Source organism: Chiloscyllium punctatum, chromosome 22 (genome assembly GCF_047496795.1).
Source record: "Chiloscyllium punctatum isolate Juve2018m chromosome 22, sChiPun1.3, whole genome shotgun sequence".
In the NCBI taxonomy this organism is placed as follows: Eukaryota; Metazoa; Chordata; class Chondrichthyes; order Orectolobiformes; family Hemiscylliidae; genus Chiloscyllium; species Chiloscyllium punctatum.
Window position 1 is genome coordinate 15,058,742 of NC_092760.1, and position 26,838 is coordinate 15,085,579.

General features: G+C 44.7%; 2 protein-coding genes across 3 annotated transcripts in view; one reads left to right on the plus strand and one right to left on the minus strand.

Annotated features, from left to right (window-relative positions):
• The window catches only part of pdhx (pyruvate dehydrogenase complex component X), a 213,990-nt gene extending 192,351 nt beyond the window's left edge, over window positions 1-21,639 (minus strand). For both annotated transcript variants that reach the window (XM_072591847.1, XM_072591846.1), the window contains exon 1: window positions 21,472-21,639. In XM_072591847.1, the coding sequence (XP_072447948.1) occupies window positions 21,472-21,595 (124 nt within the window). In that variant the 5' untranslated portion in view covers window positions 21,596-21,639. The remainder of the gene's footprint in view (window positions 1-21,471) is intronic.
• A 298-nt stretch (window positions 21,640-21,937) lies between these two features.
• The window catches only part of apip (APAF1 interacting protein), a 53,888-nt gene continuing 48,987 nt past the window's right edge, over window positions 21,938-26,838 (plus strand). The window contains exon 1 of the mRNA XM_072591848.1: window positions 21,938-22,047. Within this exon, the coding sequence (XP_072447949.1) occupies window positions 22,018-22,047 (30 nt within the window). The 5' untranslated portion in view covers window positions 21,938-22,017. The remainder of the gene's footprint in view (window positions 22,048-26,838) is intronic.

Genomic DNA, 26,838 nt, shown 5'->3' on the forward strand with positions numbered 1-26,838 from the left:
GCGCCATCGAGAGGATTCCCTCTGGATGTATCACTACCTGGTATGGCAATTCATAATCTGAGACGGTCACAGAGAGTGGTGTGCTCAGCCCGGACGATCACAAAGGCCTACCTCTCATCTACAGAATCCATCTACCAGGGCTGCTGTCAAGGAAAGGCCGCCAGCATTCTCAGAGATCCCTCTCACCCTGACAATGCTTTTCTACAACCTCTACCATCGGGGAACTCACGCACCAGCTGGTTTCAAAATAGTTTATATCCTACTGTTGTTAGGATACTAAATGGACTCTCAAAGTCTTAGCATTTGCCTGGACCTGTGTTTTGGTTTTTACTGCTGTTTACCTATTATTTAGGTATCTTTTCTATTTAACTATGTGATTTGCTTATATTGCTCGCGAGACAATGCTTTTCACTGTGCCTCAGTACATGACAATAAATTTAATTCAATTTAGGATCATGTTTCACAATTTGCACCTAAATTGGAAAGGGACTAATATACTGGCAGGGAAATTTGCTGAGAACTGCTTGGGAGGATTTAAAGTAGTAAGGTGGGGGGCCAGGGAGATAGTGAGGAAAGAGATCAATCTGAGATGGGGACAGCTGAGAACAGAAGTGAGTCAAACAGTCAGGGCAGGCACGGACAAGGTAGGACTAATAAATTAAACTGCATTTATTTCAATGCAAGGGGCCTAACAGGGAAGGCAGATGAACTCAGGGTATGGTTACGAACATGGGACTGGGATATCATAGCAATTACAGAAACATGGCTCAGGGATGGGCAGCTTAATGTTCCAGGATACAAATGCTACAGGAAGGATAGAAAGGGAAGCAAGAGAGGAGAGGGAGTGGCATTTTTGGTAAGGGATAGCATTACAGCTGTTCTAAGGGAGGATATTCCCAGAAATACATCCAGGGAAGTTATTTGGGTAGAACTGTGAAATAAAAAAGGGATGATAACCTTATTGGAATTGTATTATAGACTCCCCAATAGTCAGAGGGAAATTGAGAAACAAACTTGTAAGGAGATCTCAGCTATCTGTAAGAATAATAGGGTCGTTATGGTAGGGGATTTTAACTTTCCAAACATCGACTGGGATTGGCATAATGTTAAAAGTTTAGATGGAGAGGAATTTCTTAAGTGTGTACAAGATAATTTTCTGATTCAGTTTGTGGATGTGCCTACTAGAGAAGGTGCAAAACTTGACCTACTCTTGGGAAATAAGGCAGGGCAGGTGACTGAGGTGTCAGTGGGGGAGCACTTTGGGACCAGCGACCATAATTCTATTAGATTTAAAATAGTGATGGAAAAGGATAGACCAGATCTAAAAGTTGAAGTTCTAAATTGGAGAAAGGCCCAATTTTAACGGTATTAGGCCAGAACTTTCAAAAGCTGATTGGGGGGCAGATGTTCGCAGGTAAAGGGACGGCTGGAAAATGGGAAGCCTTCAGAAATGAGATAATAAGAATCCAGAGAAAGTATATTCCTGTCAGGGTGAAAGGGAAGGCTGGTAGGTATAGGGAATACTGGACAACTAAAGAAATTGAGGGCTTGGTTAAGGTTAAAAAAAGGAATCTTGTGTCTGGTACAGATAGGATAGATCGAGTGAATTCTTAGAAGAGTATAAAGGCAGTAGGAGTATACTTAAGAGGGAAATCAGGAGGGCAAAACGGGGACATGAGATAGCTTTGGCAAATAGAATTAAGGCGAATCCAAAGGGTGTTTACAAATATATTAAGGACAAAAGGGTAACTAGGGAGGGAATAGGGCCCCTCAAAGATCAGCAAGGCGGCCTTTGTGTGGAGCCACAGAAAATGGGGGAAGATACTAAATGAATATTTTGCATCAGTATTTACTGTGGAAAAGGATATGGAAGATATAGACTGTAGGGAAATAGTTGGCAACATCTTGCAAAATGTCCAGATTACAGAGGAGGAAGTGCTGGATGTCTCGAAATGGTTAAAGGTGGATAAATCCCCAGGACCTGATCAGGCGTACCTGAGAACTCTGTGGGAAGCTAAAAAAGTGATTGCTGGGCCACTTGCTGAGATATTTGTATCACTGATAGTCACAGGTAAGGTGCCAGAAGACTGAAGGTTGGCAAACGGGGTGCCTCTGTTTTAGAAGGGCGTTAAAGACAAGCCAGGAAACGATAGACCAGTGAGCCTGACCTCGGTGGTGGGCAGGTTGTTGGAGGGAATCCTGAGGGACAGGATGTACATGTATTTGGAAAGGCAAGGACTGATTAGGGATAGTCAACATGGCTTTGTGTGTGGGAAATCAAGTCTCACAAACTTGATTGAGTTTTTTAAGGAGGTAACAAAGAAGATTGATGAGGGCAGATGAGTAGATGTGATCTATATGGACTTCAGTAAGGCGTTCGACAAGGTTCCCCATGGGAGACTGATTAGCAAGGTTAGATCTCATGGAATACAGGGAGAACTAGGCATTTGGATACAGAACTGGCTCAAAGGTAGAAGACAGAGGGTGGTGGTGGAGGGTTGTTTTTCAGTCTGGAGGCCTGTGACCATTGGAGTGCCACAAGGATCGGTGCTGGGTCCTCTACTTTTTGTCATTTACATAAATGATTTGGATGTGAGCATAAGAGGTACAGTTAGTAAGTTTGCAGATGACACTAAAATTGGAGGCGTAGTGGACAGTGAAGAGGGTTACCTCTGATTATAACAGGATCTGGACCAGATGGGCCAATGGGCTGAGAAGTGCGAGGTGCTGCATTTTGGGAAAACAAATCTTAGCAGGACTTATACACTTAATGGTAAGGTCCTAGGGAGTGTTGCTGAACAAAGAGACCTTGGAGTGCATATTCATAGCTCCTTGAAAGTGGAGTCGCAGGTAGATAGGATAGTGAAGGCGGCGTTTGGTATGCTTTCCTTGATTGGTCAGAGTATTGAGTACAGGAGTTGGGAGGTCATGTTGCGGCTCTGCAGGGCATTGGTTGGACCACTGTTGGAATATTGCGTGCAATTCTGGTTTCCTTCCTATCGGAAAGATGTTGTGAAACTTCAAAGGGTTCAGAAAAGATTTACAAGGATGTTGCCAGGGTTGGAGGGCTGAACAGGCTGGTGCTGTTTTCCCTGGAGCGTCGGAGGCTGAGGGGTTTACAAGAGGTTTACAAAATTATGAGGGGCATGGATAGGATAAATAGACAAAGTCTTTTCCCTGGGGTCGGGGAGTCCAGAACGAGAGGGCATAGGTTTGGGGTAAGAGGGGAAAGATATAAAAGAGACCTAAGGGGCAACTTTTTCACGCAGACGGTGGTACGTGTATGGAATGAGCTGCCAGAGGAAGTGGTGGAGGCTGGTACAATTGCAACATTTAAGAGGCATTTGGATGGGTATATGAATAGGAAGGGTTTGGAGGGATATGGGCTGGGTGCTGGCAATTGGGACTAGATTGGGTTGAGATATCTAGTCGGCATGGACGGGTTGGACCGAAGGGTCTGTTTCCAGACTGTACATCACTATGACTGTAATTCATTGGATGATTTGGGCCGAAGGGTCTGTTTCCGTGCTGTATGACTCTGATTCTAATGAGAGAATATTCAGAGAAACCTACTTAATGCATATTTGCCAAATCCTCACTATCAGCACACATTCAGTCTTTCTCAGCACAGGTCAAGCAAGGAGCTTAGAAATCTGCTACTTATGACAGGAACAGGTTAAAATCATATAATCCCTCAAGCTCATTTTGTCACTCAATGATAACTTGCGTCCCCAAAGGGTGACCTATATAAAAAGTGAGCAGTTCACAACTTTGCTGAACATTTTGAAATTTCAGACATTAATATTGGATGCTGTCTTTTTTGTTACATTATGTCTTTCTTTATATTTACATTTCACTTAAACTTGCAGATATGATTTAACTCCATGAATGTTACTTCCTTATCAACAAGCACTTTCGCAATATTACCAAATGCAGCAAGGTCTTTTTTTTAAAAATCAAGAATCACGCATGAACAAATGATAAATGTTGCTAACCATCCTAGATGGGCTCTTTGTAGCTTACCAAGCAAACCAGATAACCCACAAAATTGAACAGATTAGTTGCCCTGTTGCTAATGCACAACCTTGCTTGGATGTGTATTTGTTTTTGTCAGTCACTTGTGAATTTTGTGAAAGCAATGTTATGTGGACTGAAAAAATGTGGTTTGTTGCAGAGAGAACAATAGCTGCTGCAACGTTACATTAATGACAGCTATCTGCACAAGTTAGTTAGCTGGAGTGTCCTGTAAATCATAAGGGCTGAATTGGGTAAGACATAATAAAGCTAAAGAACATTTTTCATTCACTGCCTATCTTACACTCCCCTCCTCCTCCTTATCACCAACACCCCCTTCCCCTTTCCCAATGTTATAGTTAATTGTTGATTTGTTCTATAAAAACCTTGCTGACCTCAGGTTTTGTAACTATACCACTGCAAGTCTGTTTTTTAAAAAAAAAAGGCCTCTAGGAGTTTCAATGGGTCAAGCACTAGCTTTTCATACGCAAGACCAGAGTTCAAATGCAGACTTTAAAAAAAAAATCACACCACACCAGGTTATAGTCCAACAGGTTTATTTGGAAGCACTAGCTTTCAGAGCACCACTCCTTCGTCAGGTAGCTGTGATGAAGGAGGACCACCTGATGAAGGAGCAGCGCTCCAAAAGCTAGTGCTTCCAAATAAACCTGTTGGACTATAACCTGGTGTTTTAAACTTTGCCAGTCCATCACTGGCATCTCCAAATGCAGACTGACATTCAAAGTACTTCTTGATAAGATCCAACGTGAAATTAATTTGTATACTTGCAAGGCCCAGTCTCAGAGAAGGTAGGCTATTTAGCAGTAAGCTAAAGAGGATTTTTTTAAAAAAAAACAGGGACAGGAGTATCATTGGAATGCTTTAGTCCTAAATCCTGTGAAAGCTCAATCATTAGGTAGATTGATAGAAGTCTAGATATTAACAATATCAAAGACAAATGGAAAAATGGCATTGAGATTCAGCCATGACCACGTTAAATGGTGGCCCACTCCTCCAGCTTCTATTTCCTATGCTGAACCAGAATTTATAAAAAAAAAGTCCAAGTTGACAAATAAAATTCTGCTGAATCCAGGATGGATTAGCAGCCCCACTTGATGATGACTGACGTGGTAGGAGGGAAAATTTAGGGAGAGAAGACTGCTCTCCCGGAGGCTGGGTGAACAGGCTTCAGCCTTAACATAAAGGCAGCTACAGCTGAACTCAGAGTATACGCCATTAGCCAGCACTAAAATTTCTCACTTGGTTGAACACAAAAAAGTTTTCAAAAATTTAGCCCAGAACTATTTTTAGAAATCTCAGAATTGAGAGATTCACCATGAGCCTGTGGGTGTTGGCGCCATTTGGACTGATAATTTATTAGTGATAACGAACTGCACTGAATCATCACTAACAGTTCATATCATATAACAGGCTCTTGCGTAAAACACACATCATCAATTAGGAGACAGACTTCCAGCATTCGTTCCTTAGATATAACTGCAATGCCCTAAGCCAGCTCCCATATGCAGCAAATCTACATGACTCTGAATATAATACAAGCGAGCTACATACAATTTCTAAAAGCCAATTTAATTTCCTATTGAATTCCTATTTTGGAACAGGACATTTGAAATCGATAAAAGTCTTCAGCATAGACCTTTCTCAGTCCCTATCTTTCGATAATGTAATGCAGCATAACCTAAGCTCTCAATTCTCCATTCCAGCACAGAACCTGCTCAAGGGCTGTTGTGGTGCCTGGCAGTGCCTTTTAGCACTCAGCTAGGCGGCCTGCGTTCAACTCGCTGAGTGAGTGATGGCTACAGAAGGAGGGATTTTTTTCGGCTCTGCAAACAGTGAAACTGAATTGGATTGCAGAGTACAGTGGACAGGGAGACTTCGTAAATATCAAGTGCAAATTATGGAGGGCACTGGACAGTAGGTTTGCACTTTGTTTTTGTAAGAGGCAATGTTTGGAAAAATAGGCAAAGTCTTTTCCCTGGGGTTGGGGAGTCCAGAACTAAGAGCATAGGTTTAGGGTGAGAGGAGAAAGATGCAAAGGGGATGTAAGGGGCAACTTTTTCACACAGAGGGTGGTATGTGTATGGAATGAGCTGCCAGAGGAAGTGGTGGAGGCTGGTACAATTGCAACGTTTAAAAGACATTTAGATGGGTATATGAATAGGAAGGGTTTGGAGGGATATGGGCCGGGTGCTGGCAGGTGGGACTAGATTGGGTTGGGATATCTGGACTGGTTGGACTGAAGGGTCTGTTTCCACACTGTACATCTCTATGACTCTATTGGGAGTAAGTTTACAAGTCATTGTTCAGAATGGAGACAAACTTGCCCATCAAGTTGCATTAGCCTTTCACACCCTATGTCTTATTGAGAGAGAGCGGCAGCAGACAAAGAAAAGAAAAGGAAGCAAATCCTGTTGTCCAGATCCCATTACCTCATGAGACAATCTTGTGTTCAAAGAGGTGGTCAGTCACGTGAAAATTCAGGACCTCTAATCAGGGTCGTGAGCAACAGTCATCATCAAATCAAAGGACTACCATCGCATTGCCCATCAATGTGGGGCAGCATGGTGGCTCACTGGTTAGCACTCTGCCTCACAGTGCCAGAGACCTGGGCTCAATTCCAGCCTCGGGCAATGTCTGTGTGGAGCGAGCACAATCTCCCTCCATCTGTCGGGGCTTCCTTGGGTGCTCTGGTTTCCTCCCACAGTTTGTGCAGGTTAAGTGGATTAGCCATGGGAAATACAGGAATAAGTTGGGGCGGGGATTGCTTTGCATGGGATACTCTTTGGAGAATCGACGTGGATTCCACGGGCCGAATGCTGTCGGGATTCTATGAGAATAAGGTGCCAGATGCTAGCTGCTGCAGAGGTGTGTAAGGCCATCTTTGAACAGGTTGATTCAAAAATATCTGGAACCTACATAACAATAATAGCAATAGGCAGGCAACCTGTAGGTAGCTTTCATTAATTCTGGAGTACAAACTTCAGTGCAGTACTGCAGAGAAATCGCAGAAGTGATGTCTTTCAGATAAAACAGTACACCTCTCAGAGGAGTATAAAAGATCTGACTTTGAAGAAAAGCAAAGGAATATTTCCTAGTGTCTTTGTAAATATTTATCCCACTATTAATATCACTAAAAAAAAAGAGTATCCAGTCATTAACACATTGCTGTTTGAGGGAGCTTGCTATGCATCTCACACACTATTTTCAACAGTAACTACATTTAAAAAGTAACTAGAATCATAGAATGCAGCTTGTTACAAAACGCAAAGTTTGTGAACAGGGAGTGAATCACAAACGGTTAATCTTTTTTGAGAGAAAAAAAATCTAGCCTTGCTTGCAGTTAGTATTTAATTCAAAGTAGGTGTTTAAAGTTTTTCCAGATTTGGACAGGGATAAGCATGCTGTCTGCTAGAGGAGGTGAAATTAGGTATTAAGTATTTGGTTTAGACTGGTTCTATAATTGCAAGAGAGCACCAGTCTTGGGGAAGGTGGGAGCTATATTGTTGGGTCTGCCAACAGTTTCAGTATTCTTGGAGCAGTGTACTGAAGAACTTTACAATTGGAGCAGTAGAGAGAGCTATGAGCTAACACCAAAGTCACAGAGCAGAACAGCAACTTCTGTGTGATGACGACTTGACAGGAAGGGACAGGACACGTGCAAAAGACGGCATGAGGTGGGTTCTTGAGGTGCAGTGGTAGTACCCCTATCCCTGAGCCAAGAGACCAGGGTTCAAATCCCACCCACTCCAGAGGTGTGCAATATCATCTTTAAACGATCAGCCAGATAATATCTAAGAGTACATCTGCAAAGAACACCACACACAGTCGAAGGCCCTACATCTGAATGCATGCAGCAGTTTGAACTAAAGGGGTGAAATGTTAACACAGACAAAGCAATAAGATGCAGGTGCATAATTAGGCCATTTGGCCCATCGAGTCTACTCCACCAGTCAATTGCAGCTGATATGTTTCACAATCCCACTCTCCTGCCTTCTTCCTTCTGATCCCTTTAGTAAGGGCACAGCTACCTCAGCCTTAATAACTTGGCCTCTGCAGCCATCAGTTCCACAAATTCACCATCCCCAGCTGAAGAAATTTCTCCTCATCTCAGTTCTAAAGGGTTGGCCCTGCACTCTGAGGCTATAAACATGATCCCATGACAGGAACTAAAAATGTGAAGCATTAAGTAGTGGAATTAGATAGGAAGAGACTACTAACAGGTACAAACATTCAGAGGCAACTTTGTAAGATGGATTGGTCATTGATTAGGTGGTAAAAGATAGTATCAAACTAAAGGAAATGCCTTCCATGAACTAAATCTGATAAGTCTGGCGCTCTCCAGAGATCTGTATGAAGGCTGCCAGTTTCCAACTCAATAACATCGTGATATCTGTCCTGCTTCAGATCGCAAAATCTTATTCATTAGCAAGCAGATGTTCACTAAATTTTAGATAAGATTACTTGGTGTGGAAACAGGCACTTCGGCCCAACAAGTCCATCGAAGTGTAACCCACCCAGAGCCATTCCCTTACATTTACCCCTTCACCTAACACTACGGGCAACTTAGCATGGCCAATTCACCTAACCTGCACATTTTTAATATTGTGATAATTAGTGATGAAAAGTTGAACATTGATCATAAATATATGCAGTTAGACGAAGAACAAATGAAATAAGTCGAAATTACAACTTTTGAGTTAAGCCCACTGAGACCTGATTCGACACACTGGAGGTTGGCAAACGTGGTGACACTGTTTAAGAAGGGCAGTAAAGACAAGCCAGGGAACTATGGACCAGTGAACCTGACCTCGGTGGTGGGCAAGTTGTTGGAGGGAATCCTGAGGGACAGGATGTACATGTATTTGGAAAGGCAAGGACTGATTAGGGATAGTCAACATGACTTTGTGCATGGGAAATCATGTCTCACAAACTTGATTGAGTTTTTTGAAGTAACAAAGAGGATTAATGAGGGCAGAGCAGTAGAAGTGACCTATATGGACTTCAGTAAGGCGTTCGACAAGGTTCCCCATAGGAGACTGATTAGCAAGATTCGATCTCATGGAATACAGGGAGAACTAGCCATTTGGATACAGAACTGGCTCAAAGGTAGAAGACAGAGGGTGGTGGTGGAGGGTTGTTTTTCAGACTGGAGGCCTGTGACCAGTGGAGTGCCACAAGGATCGGTGCTGGGTTCTCTACTTTTTGTCATTTACATAAATGATTTGGATGCGAGCATAAGAGGTACAGTTAGTAAGTTTGCAGATGACACCAAAATTGGAGGTGTAGTGGACAGCAAAGAGGGTTACCTCAGATTACAACAGGATCTTGATTAGAGGGGCCAATGGGCTGAGAAGTGGCAGATGGAGTTTAATTCAGATAAATGTGAGGTACTGCATTTTGGGAAAGCAACTCTTAGCAGGACTTATACACTTAATGGTAAGGTCCTAGGGAGTGTTGCTGAACAAAGAGACCTTGGAGTGCAGGTTCATAGCTCCTTGAAAGTGGAGTTGCAGGTAAATAGGATAGTGAAGAAGGCGTTTGGTATGCTTTCCTTTATTGGTCAGAGTATTGAGTACAGGAGTTGGGAGGTCATGTTGCAGCTGTACAGGACATTGGTTAGGCCACTGTTGGAATATTGCGTGCAATTCTGGTCTCCTTCCTATCAGAAAGATGTTGTGAAACTTGAAAGGGTTCAGAAAAGATTTACAAGGATGTTGCCAGGGTTGGAGGATCTGAGCTACAGGGAGAGGCCGAAAAGGCTGTTTTCCCTGGAGCGGAGGCTGAGGGGTTTACAAGAGGTTTACAAAATTATGAGGGGCATCTATAGGATAAATAGACAAAGTCTTTTCCCTGGGGTCGGGGAGTCCTGAACTAGAGGGCATAGGTTTAGGGTGGGAGGGGAAAGATATAAAAGAGACCTAAGGGGCAACATTTTCACGCAGAGGGTGGTACGTGTATGGAATGAGCTGCCAGAGGACGTGGTGCAGACTGGTACAATTGCAACATTTAAGAGGCATTTGGATGGGTATATGAATAGGAAGGGTATGGAGGGATACGGGCTGGGTGCTGGCAGGTGAGACAAATTGGGTTGGGATATCTGGTTGGCATGGACGAGTTGGACCGAAGGGTCTGTTTCCATGCTGTACATCTCTATGACACGTAGAGCTTCAAGTGAACTCAGCAACCAGATTTGCTAATCCCTCTTTAGTGAGAAATTCAAATAGACTGCCACATTGATGACAAACACTGCAGTAACATAGATGCTGCTCCTCACTATATGATGTAAATAGTTTTAATGTATTGTCACAGCAGATATGGAATACATATTAGCACCTGGACTTCATGAATCCAAACGATTTTAAAATTGAAAAAGACAAAATATTTGCCACAATCACCTGATCACAGGTTGGCCATGTCATAAAACCAACATGAAATAAACAAAGTCTGTTTGAATCAAATGAACATTTTATCAACCAGCAAACAAGAGTCAGGTTGCAAATTTGCTCACTGAGCTGGTAGATTTGTTCTCAGACATTTCGTCACCATGCTAGGTAACATCAGTGAGGCTCCAGTGAAGGACTGGTGTTATGTCCCACTTGCTATTTATGGTGTCAGTTTGTTGTAGTAGGTGATGTCATTTCCTGTTCTGTTTTTGAGAAGTTGGTAAGTGGGGTCCAAATCTATAGGTTTGTTCATGGAGTTCTGGTTTGAATGCCAACCCTCGAGCCTGTCCCAGGATAGATGTATTGCCCCAGTCAAGCTGATGTTCTTCACCTGTGTGCACGGATACCAGTTATAGTTCGTCATGTCTTTTGGTAACTAGTTGGTGCTCACCTATCCTGGTGGCTAGTTTCCTGCTCGTTTGTCCAACGTACTCCAGTCCCTAGGCATCACAATAGCCCATAAACCTACCACCACACTGAGGCGAAAGTGAGAACTGCAGATGTGCTGGAAAAGCACAGCAGGTCAGGCAGCATCTGAGGAGCAGGAAAATCCAATTGCACTCTCAGCTACTTTCCTCCCAGCCCCACCTCCCCTCCCATTTACTTCTATCCCCCGGGGCTCCCAGACTCATTCCTGATGAAGGGCTTTTGCTTGAAGCATCGATTTTCCTGCTCCTCAGATGCTGCCTGACCTGTTGTGCTTTTCCAGCACCACACTCTTGACTACCATCATACTGAAACAGCTCCTGATGAATTTAAAGGACCCTGTACCAACAGCTAGCAGAACGACTGTCATTAGCAAGAGAGGAGGGGGTTGGCATTTTTGATAAGGGATAGCACTACAGCTGTACTTAGGGAGGATATTCCTGGGAATATGTCCAGGTAGGTTATTTGGGTGGAACTGAGAAATAAAAAAAGGGATGATCACCTTATTGGGAGTGTATTATAGGCCCCTCAATAGTTTTTGGGAAATTGAGAAACAGATTTGTAGAGATCTCAGTTTTAACTTTCTAAACATAGACTGGGACTGCCATAGTGTTAAGGATTTAGATGGAGAGGCATTTGTTAAGTGTACACAATAAAATTTTCTGATTCAGTATGTGGATGTGCCTACTGGAGAAGGTGCAAAACTTAACTTACACTTGGGAAGTAAGGCAGGGCAGGTGACTGAGGTGTCAATGGGGGAGAACTTTGGGGCCAGCGACCAAAATTCTACTAGTTTCAAGATCGTGATGTAAAAGGATAGACTGGATCAAGAAATTGAAGTTGTAAATTGGAGGAAAGCCAATTTTGACGGTATTAGCCAAGTCCAGGAGCTCCCCACATACGTTCAAGACACCACCCACGCCCTCCACTTCCTCCGAGACTTCAGTTTCCCTGGCTCCCAACACCTCATCTTCACCATGGATATCCAATCCCTCCACACCTCCATCCACCATGACCAGGGCCTCCAAACCCTCTGTTTTGTCCTCTCCCAACATCCCCAACAGTACCCTCCACCAACACACTCATTCGTTTGGCTGAACTGGTCCTCACCCTTAACAATTTCTCCTTCGAATCCTCCCACTTCCTCCAGACCAAAGAGGTAGCCATGGGCATCCGTATGGGCCCCAGATATGCCTGTCTCTTTGTTAGCTACGTAGAACAGTCCATCTTCCGTAGTTACAGCAGCACCACTCCCCACGTCTTCCTCCGCTACCTTGATGACTGCATTGGCGCCACCTCATGCTCCCACGAGAAGGTTGATCAGTTCATCAACTTCACCAACACATTCCACCCCAAACTTAAATTCACCTGGACCATCTCTGACACCGCCCTCCCCTTCCTGGACCTCTCCATCTCCATTAATGACAACTAACTCAACACTACCATTTTTTACAAACCCACCGACTCCCATAGCTACCTGGATTACACCTCTTCCCACCTACCTCCTGCAAAAATGCCATCCCGTATTCCCAATTCCTCCGCCGTATCTGCTCCCAGGAGGACCAGTTCCACCACTGAACACACCAGATGGCCTCCTTCTTTAGAGACGGCAATTTCCCTTCCCACGTGGTTAAAGATGCCCTCCAACACATCTCGCCCACATCCCGCACCCCTCCAACTGTAACAAGGACAGAGCGCCCCTGGTGCTCACCTTCCACCCTACCAACCTTCCCATAAACAATATCATCTGACGACATTTCCGTCACCAACAAACGGACCCCACCACCAGGGATATATTTTCCTCCCCAACCCTTTCTGCAAAGACCGTTCCCTCCGTGACTACCTGGTCAGGTCCTTGCCCCCCCTACAACCCACCCTCCCCCGCCACCGCAGGAATTACAAAACCTGCGCCCACACCTCCTCCCTCACCTCATCCAAGGCCCCAAAGGAGCCTTCCACATCCAAAGTTTTACCTGCACATCCACCAATATCATTTATTGTATCCATTGCTCCCATTGCGGTCTCCTCTACATTGGGGAGACTGGATGCCTCCTAGCAGAGCGCTTTAGGGACATCTCCGGGACACCGGCACCAATCAACCCCACCGTCCTGTGGCCCAACATTTCAACTCTCCCTCCCACTTTGCCGAGGAAATGCAGGTCCTGGGCCTCTTCCACCGCTGCTCCCTCACCACCCGAAGCCTGGAGGAAGAACGCCTCATCTTCCGCCTCGGAACACTTCAACCCCAGGGCATCAACGTGGACTTGACCAGTTTCCTCATTTCCCCTCCCCTCCCCCCAGTTCCAACCTTCCAGCTCAGCACCGCCCCCATGACTTGTCCTACCTGCCTATCTTCCTTTCCACCTATCCACTCCACCCACCTCTCTGACCTATTACCTTCATCTCCACCCCCATTCACCTATTGTACTCTTTGATACCTTCCCAACCCCCACCCCCCTCTCATTTCTCTCTCCACTCTGCAGGCTCTCTGCTTCTATTCCTGATGAAGGGCTTTTGCCCAATACATTGATTTTCCTGCTCCTCAGATGCTGCCTGATCTGCTGTGTTTTTCCAGCATCACTAATCTAGACTCTGGTTTCCAGCATCTGCAGTCCTTGTTTTTAACCTAAGAACTCTCAAAAGCTGATTGAGGGCAGATGTTTGCAGGTAAAGGGATGGCTGGAAAATGAGAAGCCTTAAAAAAAATGAGATAATGAGTCCAGAGACAGTACGTTCCTGTTAGGGTGAAAGGCAAGGCTGGTACATGTAGGGAATGCTGGCTGACTGGAGAAATTGAGGTTTTGGTGAAGAGAAAGAAGGAAGCATATGTCAGGTACAGACTGCAGAGATTGAGTGAGTCCTCAGAAGAGTATAAAAGGTAGTAGGAATATACTTAAGAAAGAAGTTAAGAGGAAAAAAAAGGGGACATGAGATAGCTTTGGCAAATAGGGTCTAGGAGAATCCAAAGGAATCCTATAAATATGTCAAGAGCAAAAGCGTAACGAGGGAAAAAATAAGGCTCCTCAAAGATCAGCAAGGCAGCCTATGTGTGGAATCGCAGGACATGGGGGAGGTACTAAATGAGTATCTTGCAGCAATGTTTACTACGGAGAAGGTCATGGAAGATGTATAATGTGGGGAAATAATTGGTGACATCTTGAAAATGTTCATTTTCATGAGGAGGTTGTGCTGTAGATCTTAAAATGCATAAAGCTGGATAAATCCCCAGGACCTGATCAGGTGTACCCTAGAATTCTGTGGGAAGCTAGGAAAGTGATTGCTGGGCCCCTCGCTGAGATAATTATATCATTGATAGTCACACGTGAGGTGCTAGAAGACTGGAGGTTGGCGAATGTGGAGCCACTATTTAAGAAGGGTGGTAAGGACAAGCCGGGGATCCATAGACCAGTGAGCCTGATGGCAGCGGTGGGCAAGTTGTTGGAGGGAATCCTGAGGGACAGGATGTACATGTATTTGGAAAGGCAAGGACTGATTGGGGATAGTCAACATGGCTTTGTGCGTGGGAAATCGTGTCTCACAAACTTGATTGAGTTTTTTGAAGAAGTAACAAAGAGGATTGATTAGGGCAGAGTGGTAGATGTGCTCTATATGGACTTCAGTAAGGCATTTGACAAGGTTCCTTGTGGTAGACTGGTTAACAAGGTTAGATCACATGGAATACAGGGAGAACAAGCCATTTGGATACAGAACTGGCTCAAAGGTCGGAGACAGAGGGTGGTGATAGAGGGTTGTTATTTAGACTAGAGGCCTGTGACCAGTGGAGTGCTACAAGGATCAGTGTTGGGTCCACTGCTTTTGTCATTTACATAAATGATTTTGATGTGAACATAGGAGATATAGTTAGTACGTTTGCAGGTGACATCAAAATTAGAAGCGTAGTGTATAGCAAAGAAGATTACCTCAGAGTATAACAGCATCTTGATCAGATGGGCAAATGGAGTTTAATTTAGATAAATGCAAGGTGTTGCATTTTGGAAAGGCAAATCAGGGCAGGACTTTTTACACTTAATGGTAAGGTCCTCTGTAGTGTTGCTGAACAAAGACACCTTGGAGTGCAGTTCCTTGAAAGTGGAGTCACATGTAGATAGGTTAGTGAAGGCAGCATTTGGTATGCTTTCCTTTATGTCAGAGCATTGAGTATGAGGAGTTGGGAGGTCATGTTGCGTGCAGTTCTGGTCTCCTTCCTATCAGAAGGATGTTGTGAAACTTGAAAGGGTTCAGAAAAGATTTACAAGGATGTTGCCAAGGTTGGAGGATTTGAGCTATAGGGAGGCACTGAACAGGCTGGGGCTGTTTTCCCTGGAGTGTTGGAGGTTGAGGGGTGACATCAAAGAGGTTTATAAAATCATGAGGGGCATGGACAGATAAACAGGCAAAGTCTTTTCCCTGGGGTGGGGGTGGGGTCCAGAACTAGAGGACATAGGTTTAGGGTGAGGGGGGGGTAATGATATAAAAGGGACCTAAGGGGCAACGTTTTCATGCAGAGGGTGGTGCGTGTATGGAATGAGCTGCCAGAGGAAGTGGTGGAGGCTGGTACAATTGCAACATTTGTACCAAAGGGTCTGTTTCTGTGCTGTATATTTCTATGACTGTAAACGAAAAGGTTTACCAAATGGTCCGAAATTGTAATAAATCTGAGGACTGGGAAGTTTTTTTTAAAAGAATACAGCAAAAAGGGTCAAGAAATAGATAAAGAAAGATTGAGAATAATGAGTGCAATCTTGGAATATGCATGAAAAACGACTAACAACTTCCATAGGTATATAAAATGGAAAGATTTTAGCTAAGATAAATGAGGGTACATTGCAGGCAAATTCAGGAGAATTTATAAGGAAGAGAGAAATGAGAGATATGCTAAATGAGTATTTTCTGTCTGTTTTCACTGAAGATTCCAGAAACCTCCCAGAATTCAAAATCCAAGTGCCTAGGAGAATGAGGAGTTAAAGGAAATTAGAATTAATAAAAACGTTGTACTGGAGAAATCGATGGAGCTGAAGATTGATAAATCTCCAGGACTTGATGCTCTTCATCACTATTGAAGGACATGGCTATAGAGATAGTTGATGCATTGTTGATTATCTTCCAAAATTGTATAGATTCTAGAATGATTCCTGTGAATTGGAAGGTAGGAAGTATCACTCCACTATTTAAGAAAGTAGCAAAATGAAAAAGGGTAACGACAGACCTGTCAATTTTGTATCAGCAATGTTAGAATATGTTATGAGAGATGGGATAGATAGACATTCGCATGTTAACAATCTGGGCATAGTCAGCATGAGGGGTCTGTAGTGCCATCCTGAATATTGAATGGAATATCCTGTTTGAATTTGGTGTTTTATGAGAATGCGACTAAGCGACATCAATTAGCGTACTCTACTTGGATTTTCAGAAGGCTTTTAATATAGTGCCCCCACCCCACCCCCAGGAGGTTGATTTGCAAAATTCTAGGACAGGATGTAATGTACTGATGTGAATTCATAATTGTTTTCTGCCTGCTAGCCAAAGTTCAAGGAATAACTGGATCATTCCCACAAGTGACTAATGAATTACCGTCATGAACCAGTACTGAATTCAAAATACAATTACGTTTTATTGTCACATGTACTCAAATGAGTACGTGAGAGTTTACAAGTCACCACAAAGGTACTTGTGGACAGATTCTTGAGTACAAGTTCTTCAGAAAAAAATTGAGAGAATAAAAGGTCCAGCATTACAGACTTTCAAAAGTACAGAATCAGCAATAAATTAGAAGAACAGAATAAAAAGTTCAAGATCACAGTCCATCCACAATTGCAGAAGGCATAAAAAAAAAAGAGAATTTGATACAAAGTTCACTTAGTCCATTTCAAGGACCTGACCATTCCCCACTTTGTGGTGGGTCTGGCCCGGGATTCCAGTGTTGAAGAAAACACAGCATGGAGTCACAGCCTTAAGCTGCTGCAAGGAAACGCAGATGAACACCAGTGAAAACAGTTACTGAAGTTGTCGAAAAGGACTCCCAGGCCAGACCAGGTCAACCATGCTGCTGTGAAGATGCTGTAGAAGCCTCAAGCAAAACCTGGGCCATTAGAATCCTGGGCCCGGACACATCTCATCTTCAGCTGTGGCCGACATGGCCATGAGGAAGGGTCCAACTATTCACAATGTATATCAACAATTCACAGGTGGGTGCTAAATGTAATATTTCCAAACTTGTGGATGTCAAACCCAATTAGGAAATGTAAAGCAGCTTCAGGAGGATTTAGGCATAGTCATAGAGATGTACAGTACAGAAACAGACCCTTCGATCCAACTCATCCATGCTGACCAGATATCCAAACCTAATCTAGTCCCATTTGCCAGCACCTGGTCCATATTCCTCTAAACGGTTCTTTTCATATACCCATCCAGATGCCTTTTAAATGTTGTAATTATACTAGCCTCAACCACTTCCTATGGCACCTTATTCCATATACGTACCACCATTTGTATGAAATGTTGCCCCTTAGATCTCTCTAAATTTTTTCTCTCTCATCCAAAACTTGTCATCCAAGTCCTGGAATCCCCCACTCCAGGGAAAAGACCTCATCTATTTATCCTATCCATGCCCCTTTTATAAACCTCTACAAGGTCACCCCTCAGCCTCCGACACTCTAGCCCCAGCCTAGTCACCCTCTCTGCACAGCTCAAGCCCTCCAACCCTGACAACGTCCCTGTAAATCTTTTCTGAACCCTTTTAAGTTTCACAACAACCTTCCTATAGGAGGGAGACCAGAATTGCACACAGTATTCCAAAAGTGGCCCAACCAACGTCCTCTACAGCTGCAACATGACCTCCCAACTCCAATACTCAATGCTCTGACTAATAAAGGAAAGCATAACACACGTCATCTTCACTATCCTATCTACCTGCGTCTCCACTTTCAAGGAGCTATGAACCTGCACCCCAAGGTCTCTTTGTTCAGCAACACTCCCTAGGACCTTACCATTAAGTGTATAAGTCCTGCTCGGATTTGCTTTTCCAAAATGTAGCACCTCACATTTATCTAAATTAAACTCCACCTGCCACTTCTCAGCCCATTGGCCCATCTGGTCCAGATCCTGTTGTAATCTGAGATAACCCATTTTGCCATCCACTACACCTCCAATTTTGGTGTCATCTGCAAACTTACTAACTATACCTATGTTCATACCCAAATCATTTATATAAATGACGAAAAAGTAGTGAACCCTGCACCGATCCTTGCGGCACTCCACGGGTCACAGGATTTAATCCTATTCAATTCTTAACTACCTCTGTCAGCTGTAGGTGACTGACCCTTTTTGAGTTTATTGCACCTTGAAGAAAGGTTGCTGTCAGCGACAGAACAGTTCTTTAAAGACTATCATTTGCCTACATACAGTCATGTTTTGTAATGTATTTGTCCAATCGAGCTCAGATGATTTATGCCTTGTAATTTAATATTTTCCCTTATTTTACATTCTTGCTTCACTTTAAATAACCTTGCTTTCAAATATGATGTAAAATTCTATCATATTGTCTTAACTCAACAGGTTCTTCTATAACAAGGTTACTTAGCCCTTTTACATCACAATGCTAAATCTAAAATCACCTGCTCTCTAATCAACATGCTTTGCTGAAAGCCATCCCTAGGACAGTCCAGATACTCAGCCTTCACAGCTTTAGTGCTGGTATGATTTACACAGTCTAGATGAAGATTGACGTTACCCATGATTACAGTGTTGCTCATGTTATAAGCTTCTCTCATCTCCTGATTAAGACCATGCCCCACATTACCCTATCATTTGGAGGTCTATAAATTTCATCAACCAATACCTATTGCCCCTTGTTGTTTCTTTGTTCTACCCAAACAGATTCCACACACAGCTTTCTGCTGATCAGGGATCCTCTCTTGCTAAAATGCTGATCCCATCTTGTATCACCCGCTCAATTCCACCTCCTTTTCCTTCTTGTCTACGCAGTTAACTATCAAAAATTCTTGATTATTTGGTTTCCAGTCCTAGACACTACACAGCTATGTTCTTGTATTGGCAATTAGATCCTAGCCATTTACTTATATTTGGGTCCTTAGATGATCCATTTTGTTGTGAATGGTGTGTGCCCTTAACTTAGTCTTTTTGACATCATTCCACATTAGAGGCATACTCAATGCCCGGTTTTCTCCTCTTTGTAGCAGCCTTTCTCCTTCCAGTTAGTAACTTCACTTCTTTCCTCAGATTCCTAGTGCCCTGACAAGCTAGTTTAAACTAATCGCATCAGCACTAGCTAATCTCCCTGCAAAGATATCAGTCCCAGTTTTGTTAAGATGAAACCAGCCCAGGTTGAACATGTCCCAACTGCCCATTAAGTGTTCCCAATGCCTCACAAATAAAACTCCCTTCCTTCCACACCAGCTCTCCTGTCACGTGTTCAATCGATCCTCCTGTTCACTAGCATGTGCCCTGGGAGTAATATTATTATTACTCTTGCAGCCCTGCTTTTCAGTTTCCTTCCAAACTCCCCAAAATCTGAAGGCAGAAGGCCCATCCCACACCTCTTGCAACCATCTCCGTTCCCCTTCCATGTTCCCTCCATCCTCTGCTCCCCTTTCCTGTTCCTCCAGATCCAGGCAATTGAGGAGCAATCCATCACAGTCTTAACTGTGCCTTGTAGATTGTGGAGTCAGTTGGTGAGTTACTTGCTGCAATATTCCTAGCCTCTCACCTGGTCTTGTAGCCACTGACATTTTAATGGCTAGCACAGTTGAGTTTTTGGATGTTGATGATGGAGAATTCAGTATTGGAACATCAAGGGATGTTGGTTAGATTGTCTCTTATTGGAGATGGTCATTGCTTGGCACTTTGGCAGCACGAATGTTACTTTCCACTTTTCAGCCCCAGCCTGGATATTGTTCAGGTCTTGATCCATTTGAACATGGACTGCTTTGGTACCTGAGGAAATGCAAATTGTGCTGAACATTGCACAATCAGCAAACATCCTCCACATCCAGTAGGCCTGTTGTCAAGTCATACCTGCTCCAGAGACATGCAATAACATCTCTTAACAGTTGATTAGCAAGTATCAACCTTGAGGAACACCCGCAGAGGTGTCCCAGTTGTTGACATGACTGATTTCCAACAAACAAGTATGACCTCAACCAGCATGCCACTTGCTGATCCCATTCACTTGTTTTGCAAGGGCTCCTTAATGCCACACTCAAACATTACCTGATGCCAAGGTCAATTACCCTAACCTTTGAATTCAGCTTTTTTGTCCACATTTGATTCAAAGCTGAAATGAGTTTGGGTGCTAGCTCTGATGTTACCCAAACTAGGCATCCGTGACAGGTGATTGCTAAACAAGTGCTGATTGATAGCACTATTGATGACCAAGATTAGACTAATGAAGCAGTATTTGGCTAGGTGAGAGCTGTTCCTACTTTGCGTGTACAGGACATAGCCAGGAAGTTCTACATTGTTGGATAGGTGTCAGTATTGTGGCTGAACTGGAACAGGTTGGCTTGGGATGTGGCATGTACTGAAGCACAAGTGTTCAATATCAATTCTGATGAAGAATCACTGGAATCAAAACATTAACTCTGCTTTCTTCCCACAGATAATACCCAGGCCTGATGAGATTCACCAGCAATTTCTGATTTTGCTTTCTTCAGTACTACTGAAAGAACATTGTCAGGGTCCATCGCCTTTGCTGTATCTCTTTTGCTACTGCTTCCACTTGTTTCTGATATCATGTGGAGTGAATCCAACTGACTGAAAACTGGCATCTGAGATACTAGGGACAAGAGGAGGCAGCAAAGATGCATCATTCATTTTGTGCTTCTGGCATAAGAATGTTACAAATACCTCAGCCTTATCTTAAAGATGTATACACAAACTGAAGCAGTAAATACAGTACTCACATCAACACACATAGCCATAACAAAATATATAACAATAATAGTTATCTGAAGAATGCTTGAGGGAATGACATGTGGATCTAAAAGGGTTGCTATTTGATTGAGTGTAATAAACCATATTAACATCACTATACTGATGTCATAAGGACTTGGTAGGAGAGTAAAGTAAGCTTTTAGGAGAAACAGATAAGGCTAAGTCCTCCCAACACTTTTTAAATCATAATGTAAAGACTGCTTTATAAACTGTGAATGATTGCAAGTATACAATAAGCTACATTTTGTTTATTCCACTAGATTCTTCTCTTTAGACCAATAAGGTGGTTATCCTCATACCCACTAAACCACGTCAGTTTCTAAAGAACACACTTGAAAGATATGGGTGACAGGACGCAAAATACTGTTGTGTTTCTGCTCCACCTGTACCACCTTGTCAGTCAGTCAGTCAGTCAGTCAGTCAGTCAGGCCCATTCTCACCGGGGCCCCATTGTGCTCACTTGCTCCCACACATTCTACACTCCATCACCCACCACCCTCCACCCGCCCAGGCCCCATTCCCCCTCCCCCTCCCCATGACCTTCCCCCACTTACCCCCCACCTCCCAGTAACCTCTCTCCATCCAACTTCTCTCTGCCTGCCCTTTTCGGACTCACCCAGAAGCCGGCGGCTGGAGCCCACATACCGACAGCGGCCGAGCTGGGCAGCCGCGAGCGGGAGACTGCGGGGCGTAAGGGCCGCTCGAAGGACGCCGAGTGAGCCGAGCAAGGAGGCGGCCATGATGGCGGTGCCCTGGCAACAGGAGGGAGAGACGGCTTTCTTCGCCTCGCCCCGCCCCTTCACTCTACGCCCCGCCCCATGCACGCGCCGTCCCTGAACTCTCGGCCCCGCCCCATGCACGCGCCGTCCCTGAACTCTCGGCCCCGCCCCCAGCACGATCAGCCCCACCCCCTGAACCTTTCGCCCCGCCCACCTCCGAGCCTTCACGCCTCCCCTCTAACTCTCCGGCCCTCAGCACCTTCCATCTCGCCCCGCCCCCCGGCACGCCCTGAACACCGCCACGCCCCCAGCACGCTCCACGCCGCCCCGCCATCGATAGCCCCGCCCCCTGCCGCTCCGTGACGCCCCTGAAGCCTTAACCCCGCCCTCTGAACCCTGTGACCCCGTATCCAGCAGGACGCCCCGCCCCCTTTTGAGGAGCCATGGAGTCGGACCTGGAGCTCGAGCTGGAGGTGAGGCGGCGGTGACAGGGCCTTGGGCGGGAGGGCCGTGGGCGTCGTGTTTAGATCATCCCCGTTTTACTAAGACAAAGACAGACTCTTCCTGACAAGTGGCCCTGTTGTCTTTCTCTTGGTGAGATGTCACATGGGTGTGACTTTCTCCCTCCCCAGCTGGTACTAGCCCAGTCTGTCTGCACCATCGTCTCACAGGCCTCTATGAAGATGCACCTTTTTTAAATGCATGAAGAGTCAGATGTGAGGTGAATCATCGATTGGTAACCGCACAGAAAGGGGCCAATTGGTCACCAAGTCAAACCTGGAAAATAGGAGCAGCAGTAGGCCACTCGGCCCCTCCAGCTGCTGCTGCACTATTCAATATTATCATCATGATCATCCAAGTCAGTATTCCCACTTCTTTTGATCCCTTTAGCGTTAAAAATCTGATCTCACTCAGTGAAAGCATTCAACGTTTTTGCCTCGTGTGCCCAGTTTCCTGTGAGATCAGCCAGTTTATTTCAGAAAGTCTTTTACCACTTTCTGAAAATTTACTCACACCATCATCATCTCTTTTGTCAGTCACACTCAATCAATGTCCTCTGGTTCCTGGTTATCGAACCAATCATTCTTCCTTTCCAGCCAAAGGAAAGAAAGCAGTACAAACAAGCAATGATACATAGAAATGTATACACTCTGTCACGACTCCAGAAGCTTCCCCCACTTCATGACTTAAACTCCTCTACTTCTTACCAAATTAAAAGTCACATAACACCAGGTTATAGTCCACCAGGTTTATTTGGAAGCACTAGCTTTCGAAGCGCTGCTCTTTCATCAGGTGGTTATGAAGTAGGACCATAAGACAGAATTTGTAGCAAAAGATTACAATGTCATGCAGCTGAAATGATATATTGAACAAACCTAGATTAAGTCTTAGATCTTTTAGAATGATTTGGAGGAGCTGGTGGTGAACTCAGATAGACAAAGTTAAAAATCACCAGGTTATAGTCCAACAGATTTATTTGGAAGCACTAGCTTTCAAAGCGCTGCTTCTTCATCAGGTGGTTGTCCTTGGGTTCATATCACACTACAGGTGACCTCACTGCAATCTCTCTCTCACTCACTCACTCTCACATATACACACACACACTCTCTTACAGGTGAAATTGAGGGCTGGAGACCTGAGTTGAAAAGTGTGGTGCTTGAAAAGCTCTGGGGAACAGGAGAATCAATGTTTCAGACATAATCCCTTCATTATTTCTCTTGCTTCTTGGATGCTGCCTGACCAGTTGTGCTTTTCCATCACCACACTCTTCGTCACACATTCTTACATACTCTCACACCGACGCAGATCTCCTCACATGCACGCACCTATACCCCCCACACTCTCACCCTCGCATACACCCTCTCACAGGCTTATACCCTATCTCACACACATGCAAAAACACGTGACATCACTTCCGCCCTTCACATCATCGCTGATGCCACATGCTCAGTGTCTTCCGCCACCCCTACTGCCATGGTCACCACTACCTCCGCCCCCACCAGCACCACTCACCTGCTTCCTGCTGACATGCCCCCCACAGACCCCACTGTCACTATCCCCACCCCCCAGAACCCTGAGGGGAACACTACCCCTGCTCATGACTCCATCCCCATTCCCCCACCATCACACCCACTCTTCCCCCCCACTCCCAGCTCTACACCCACACCAGATACCAGCTCCCAGTCCTGCCGAGTTTTCACCATCCCCCCAGACCTCCCCCTCACTGAGGACGAACAATCAGTCTTCAGCAAAGGACTCACCTTCACCCCCCTCCGTCCACGCATCAATGAATTTAATACACGCCATGACATCAAACAATTCTTCCATCACCTCCGCCTCCGAGCTTACTTTCACAATCAGGACTCCCGCCCATCTTCCGAGGACCCCTTCGCCCACCTCCAACACACTGCATCCACCTGGACACCCCGCGCTGGCCTATTACCTGCTCTCAACCTCTTCATTTCCAACTGCCACCGGGACATTAACCGCCTCAACCTGTCTACCTCCCTCCCCCACTCCAACCTCTCACCCTCACAACGTGCAGCCCTCCAATCCCTCTGCTCCAATCCCAACCTCACCATCAAGCCAGCGGATAAAGGGGGCGCAGTGGTAGTCTGGCGCACTGACCTCTACACCGCTGAAGCCAAACGTCAACTCGAGGACACCTCTTCCTACTGCTCCCTCGACCATGACCCCACTCCCCATCACCAAACCATCATCTCCCAGACCATACAGAACCTCATCACCTCAGGAGATCTCCCATCCACAGCTTCCAACCTCATAGTTCGGGAACCCCACACTGCCCGGATCTACCTTCTTCCCAAGATCCACAAGCCTGACCACCCTGGCCGACCCATTGTCTCAGCATGCTCCTGCCCCACTGAACTCATCTCTACGTTGTGGTTCTGTGGCACAGAACCACAACAACGAGCACCCGAGCTACAAATCTTCTCCCAAACTTTGAACTCATCTTTACCTATCTCGACACTGTCCTATGCCCCCCTAGTCCAGGGATATCCAATCCCTCTCCACCTCCATCAACCATGACCAGGGCCTCCAAGCCCTCCGTTTCTCCCTCTCCAGACGTCCCCAACGCTACCCTTCCACTGACACTCTCATTCGTTTGGCCGAACTGGTCCTCACCCTTAACAATTTCTCCTTTGAATCCTCCCACTTCCTCCAGACCAAAGGGGTAGCCATGGGCACATGTATGGGCCCCAGCTATGCCTGTCTCTTTGTTGGCTCCGTAGAACAGTTAATCTTCCGTAATTACGCCGGCACCACTCCCCACCTCTTCCTCCGCTACATTGATGACTGCATTGGCGCCACCTCATGCTCCCGTGAGGAGGTTGAGCAATTCATCAACTTCACCAACACATTCCACCCTGACCTTAAATTTACCTGGACCATCTCTGACACCTCGGACTTGTCCTACCTGCCTATCTCCTTTTCCACCTATCCACTCCACCCTCTCCTCCTTGACCTATCACCTTCATCCCCTCCCTCACTCACCCATTGTACTCTATGCTTCTTTCTCCCCACCCCCACCCTCCTCTAGCTTATCTCTCCACGCTTCAGGCTCACTGCCTTTATTTCTGATGGAGGGCTTTTGCCCAAAACATCGATTTCGAAGCTCCTTGGATACTGCCTGAACTGCTGTGCTCTTCCAGCACCACTAATCCAGAATCTGGTTTCCAGCATCTGCAGTCATTGTTTTTACCTCTCTTTCCTGTGTGTCCACATACACATAAGTTTATGGGGTGAATTTGTATTTGCAGAATTATATTTGTAGGCACATTCTATTTTGCTGAAAAAATGCATAACCTGCAGGCAGTCAATCCGTGAAATATTTTGTAAATGACACTCTATAAATAGAACCAGTCTGCCTCAAGATTGGCACACAGACTTTAACTTCACACTTTTACTGCATTGTCTGAGCTGCGATGGCACCATTTGTTGTAAAACCTTGTTATCTTGAGAATGGAACTTAAAACAAGTTCTGGGATTTACATATTAAAGAACTGAAACCAGCAAGCAGTTCTAAAAGATGAAAGACTTAATTTAGGTTTATTCAATATATCGTTTTAATTGCATGATACTATCATCTTTTGCTATAAATTCTGTGTCTTATGGTCCTAATTCACAACATCTGATGAAGAAGCAGCGCTTTGAAAGCTAGTGCTTCCAAATAAACCTGTTGGACTATAACCTGGTGCTGTGCTTTTTAACTTTGTCCACCCCAGTCCAACACCAGCTCCTCCAAATTATTTGTTATCATATCTTCTCAGAGGAGAATAGCCCAGCTCTCTGAGAGAGTTGGCCAAACTCTTTATGTAACTGAAGTTTCACATCTCTGGAACTATTTTTCTGAATCTTCTCGTGCCCTCTTTAACAGTTTCATACCACTCCTGAAGTGTGAACTGGACACATTGCTACATTCATGACTGAACGGGGGGTGTCAGCTGTATCACAGATTCTATTCTTTTGTACTATAAACCTATTTATAAAACCCAGGATTGTGTAAATTTTAGTAGCCACATTCTCAATTTGCTCTGTTGCCTCTGCTGCTACTCACCTTTAAAATTGTATCCTTTATTTTGTGTTCCGTTTAGTTCTTCCGATCAAATGTATCACTTCACAGCGTTAAATTTCATCACCAACTTGTTTGCCTATTCCACAGCTATTATTATTCTTCTTCAGGGTTTGTTTAATTCATACATTTTGATAAAGTGTTCTGTACACCTAACACGAGGTCATTTACATATCAAGAAAAGCAAGGGTCTGACATAATTCTCTGAGAAACTTCAGCACATTACCTTTGTCCAGTCTAAAAACATTGTTACCAACTGCTGTCTGTTCTTACCACCCAATGTATTTATTTATTCACATTGCAGTTGTTCCTTTTAAGCCATTGCCCCAAACTTTACAAAGTAACTTTTGGAATGCCTTTTGTTTAACAATGCAGAGATTTAAGACAGAGATAAGTAGGTTCTTGATAAGTAGGGGATCAAGGGTTACGGGGAGAAGGAAGGAGAATGGGGTTGGGAAACACATTTGCCATGACTGAATGATGGATGGGCCGAATGGCCTAATTCTGCTCCTATATCTTATGGTCTGTCTTGTTTATCAGTAGCATTACCCTTATCAGCCTACTCTGTTATCTCATCAAAAAATGCTAGCAAATTACTTACACATGATTTCAGTATGAAAACCGACCCTTCGGCCCAACTGTCCATGCTGACCAGGTTTCTGAAACTGTACTT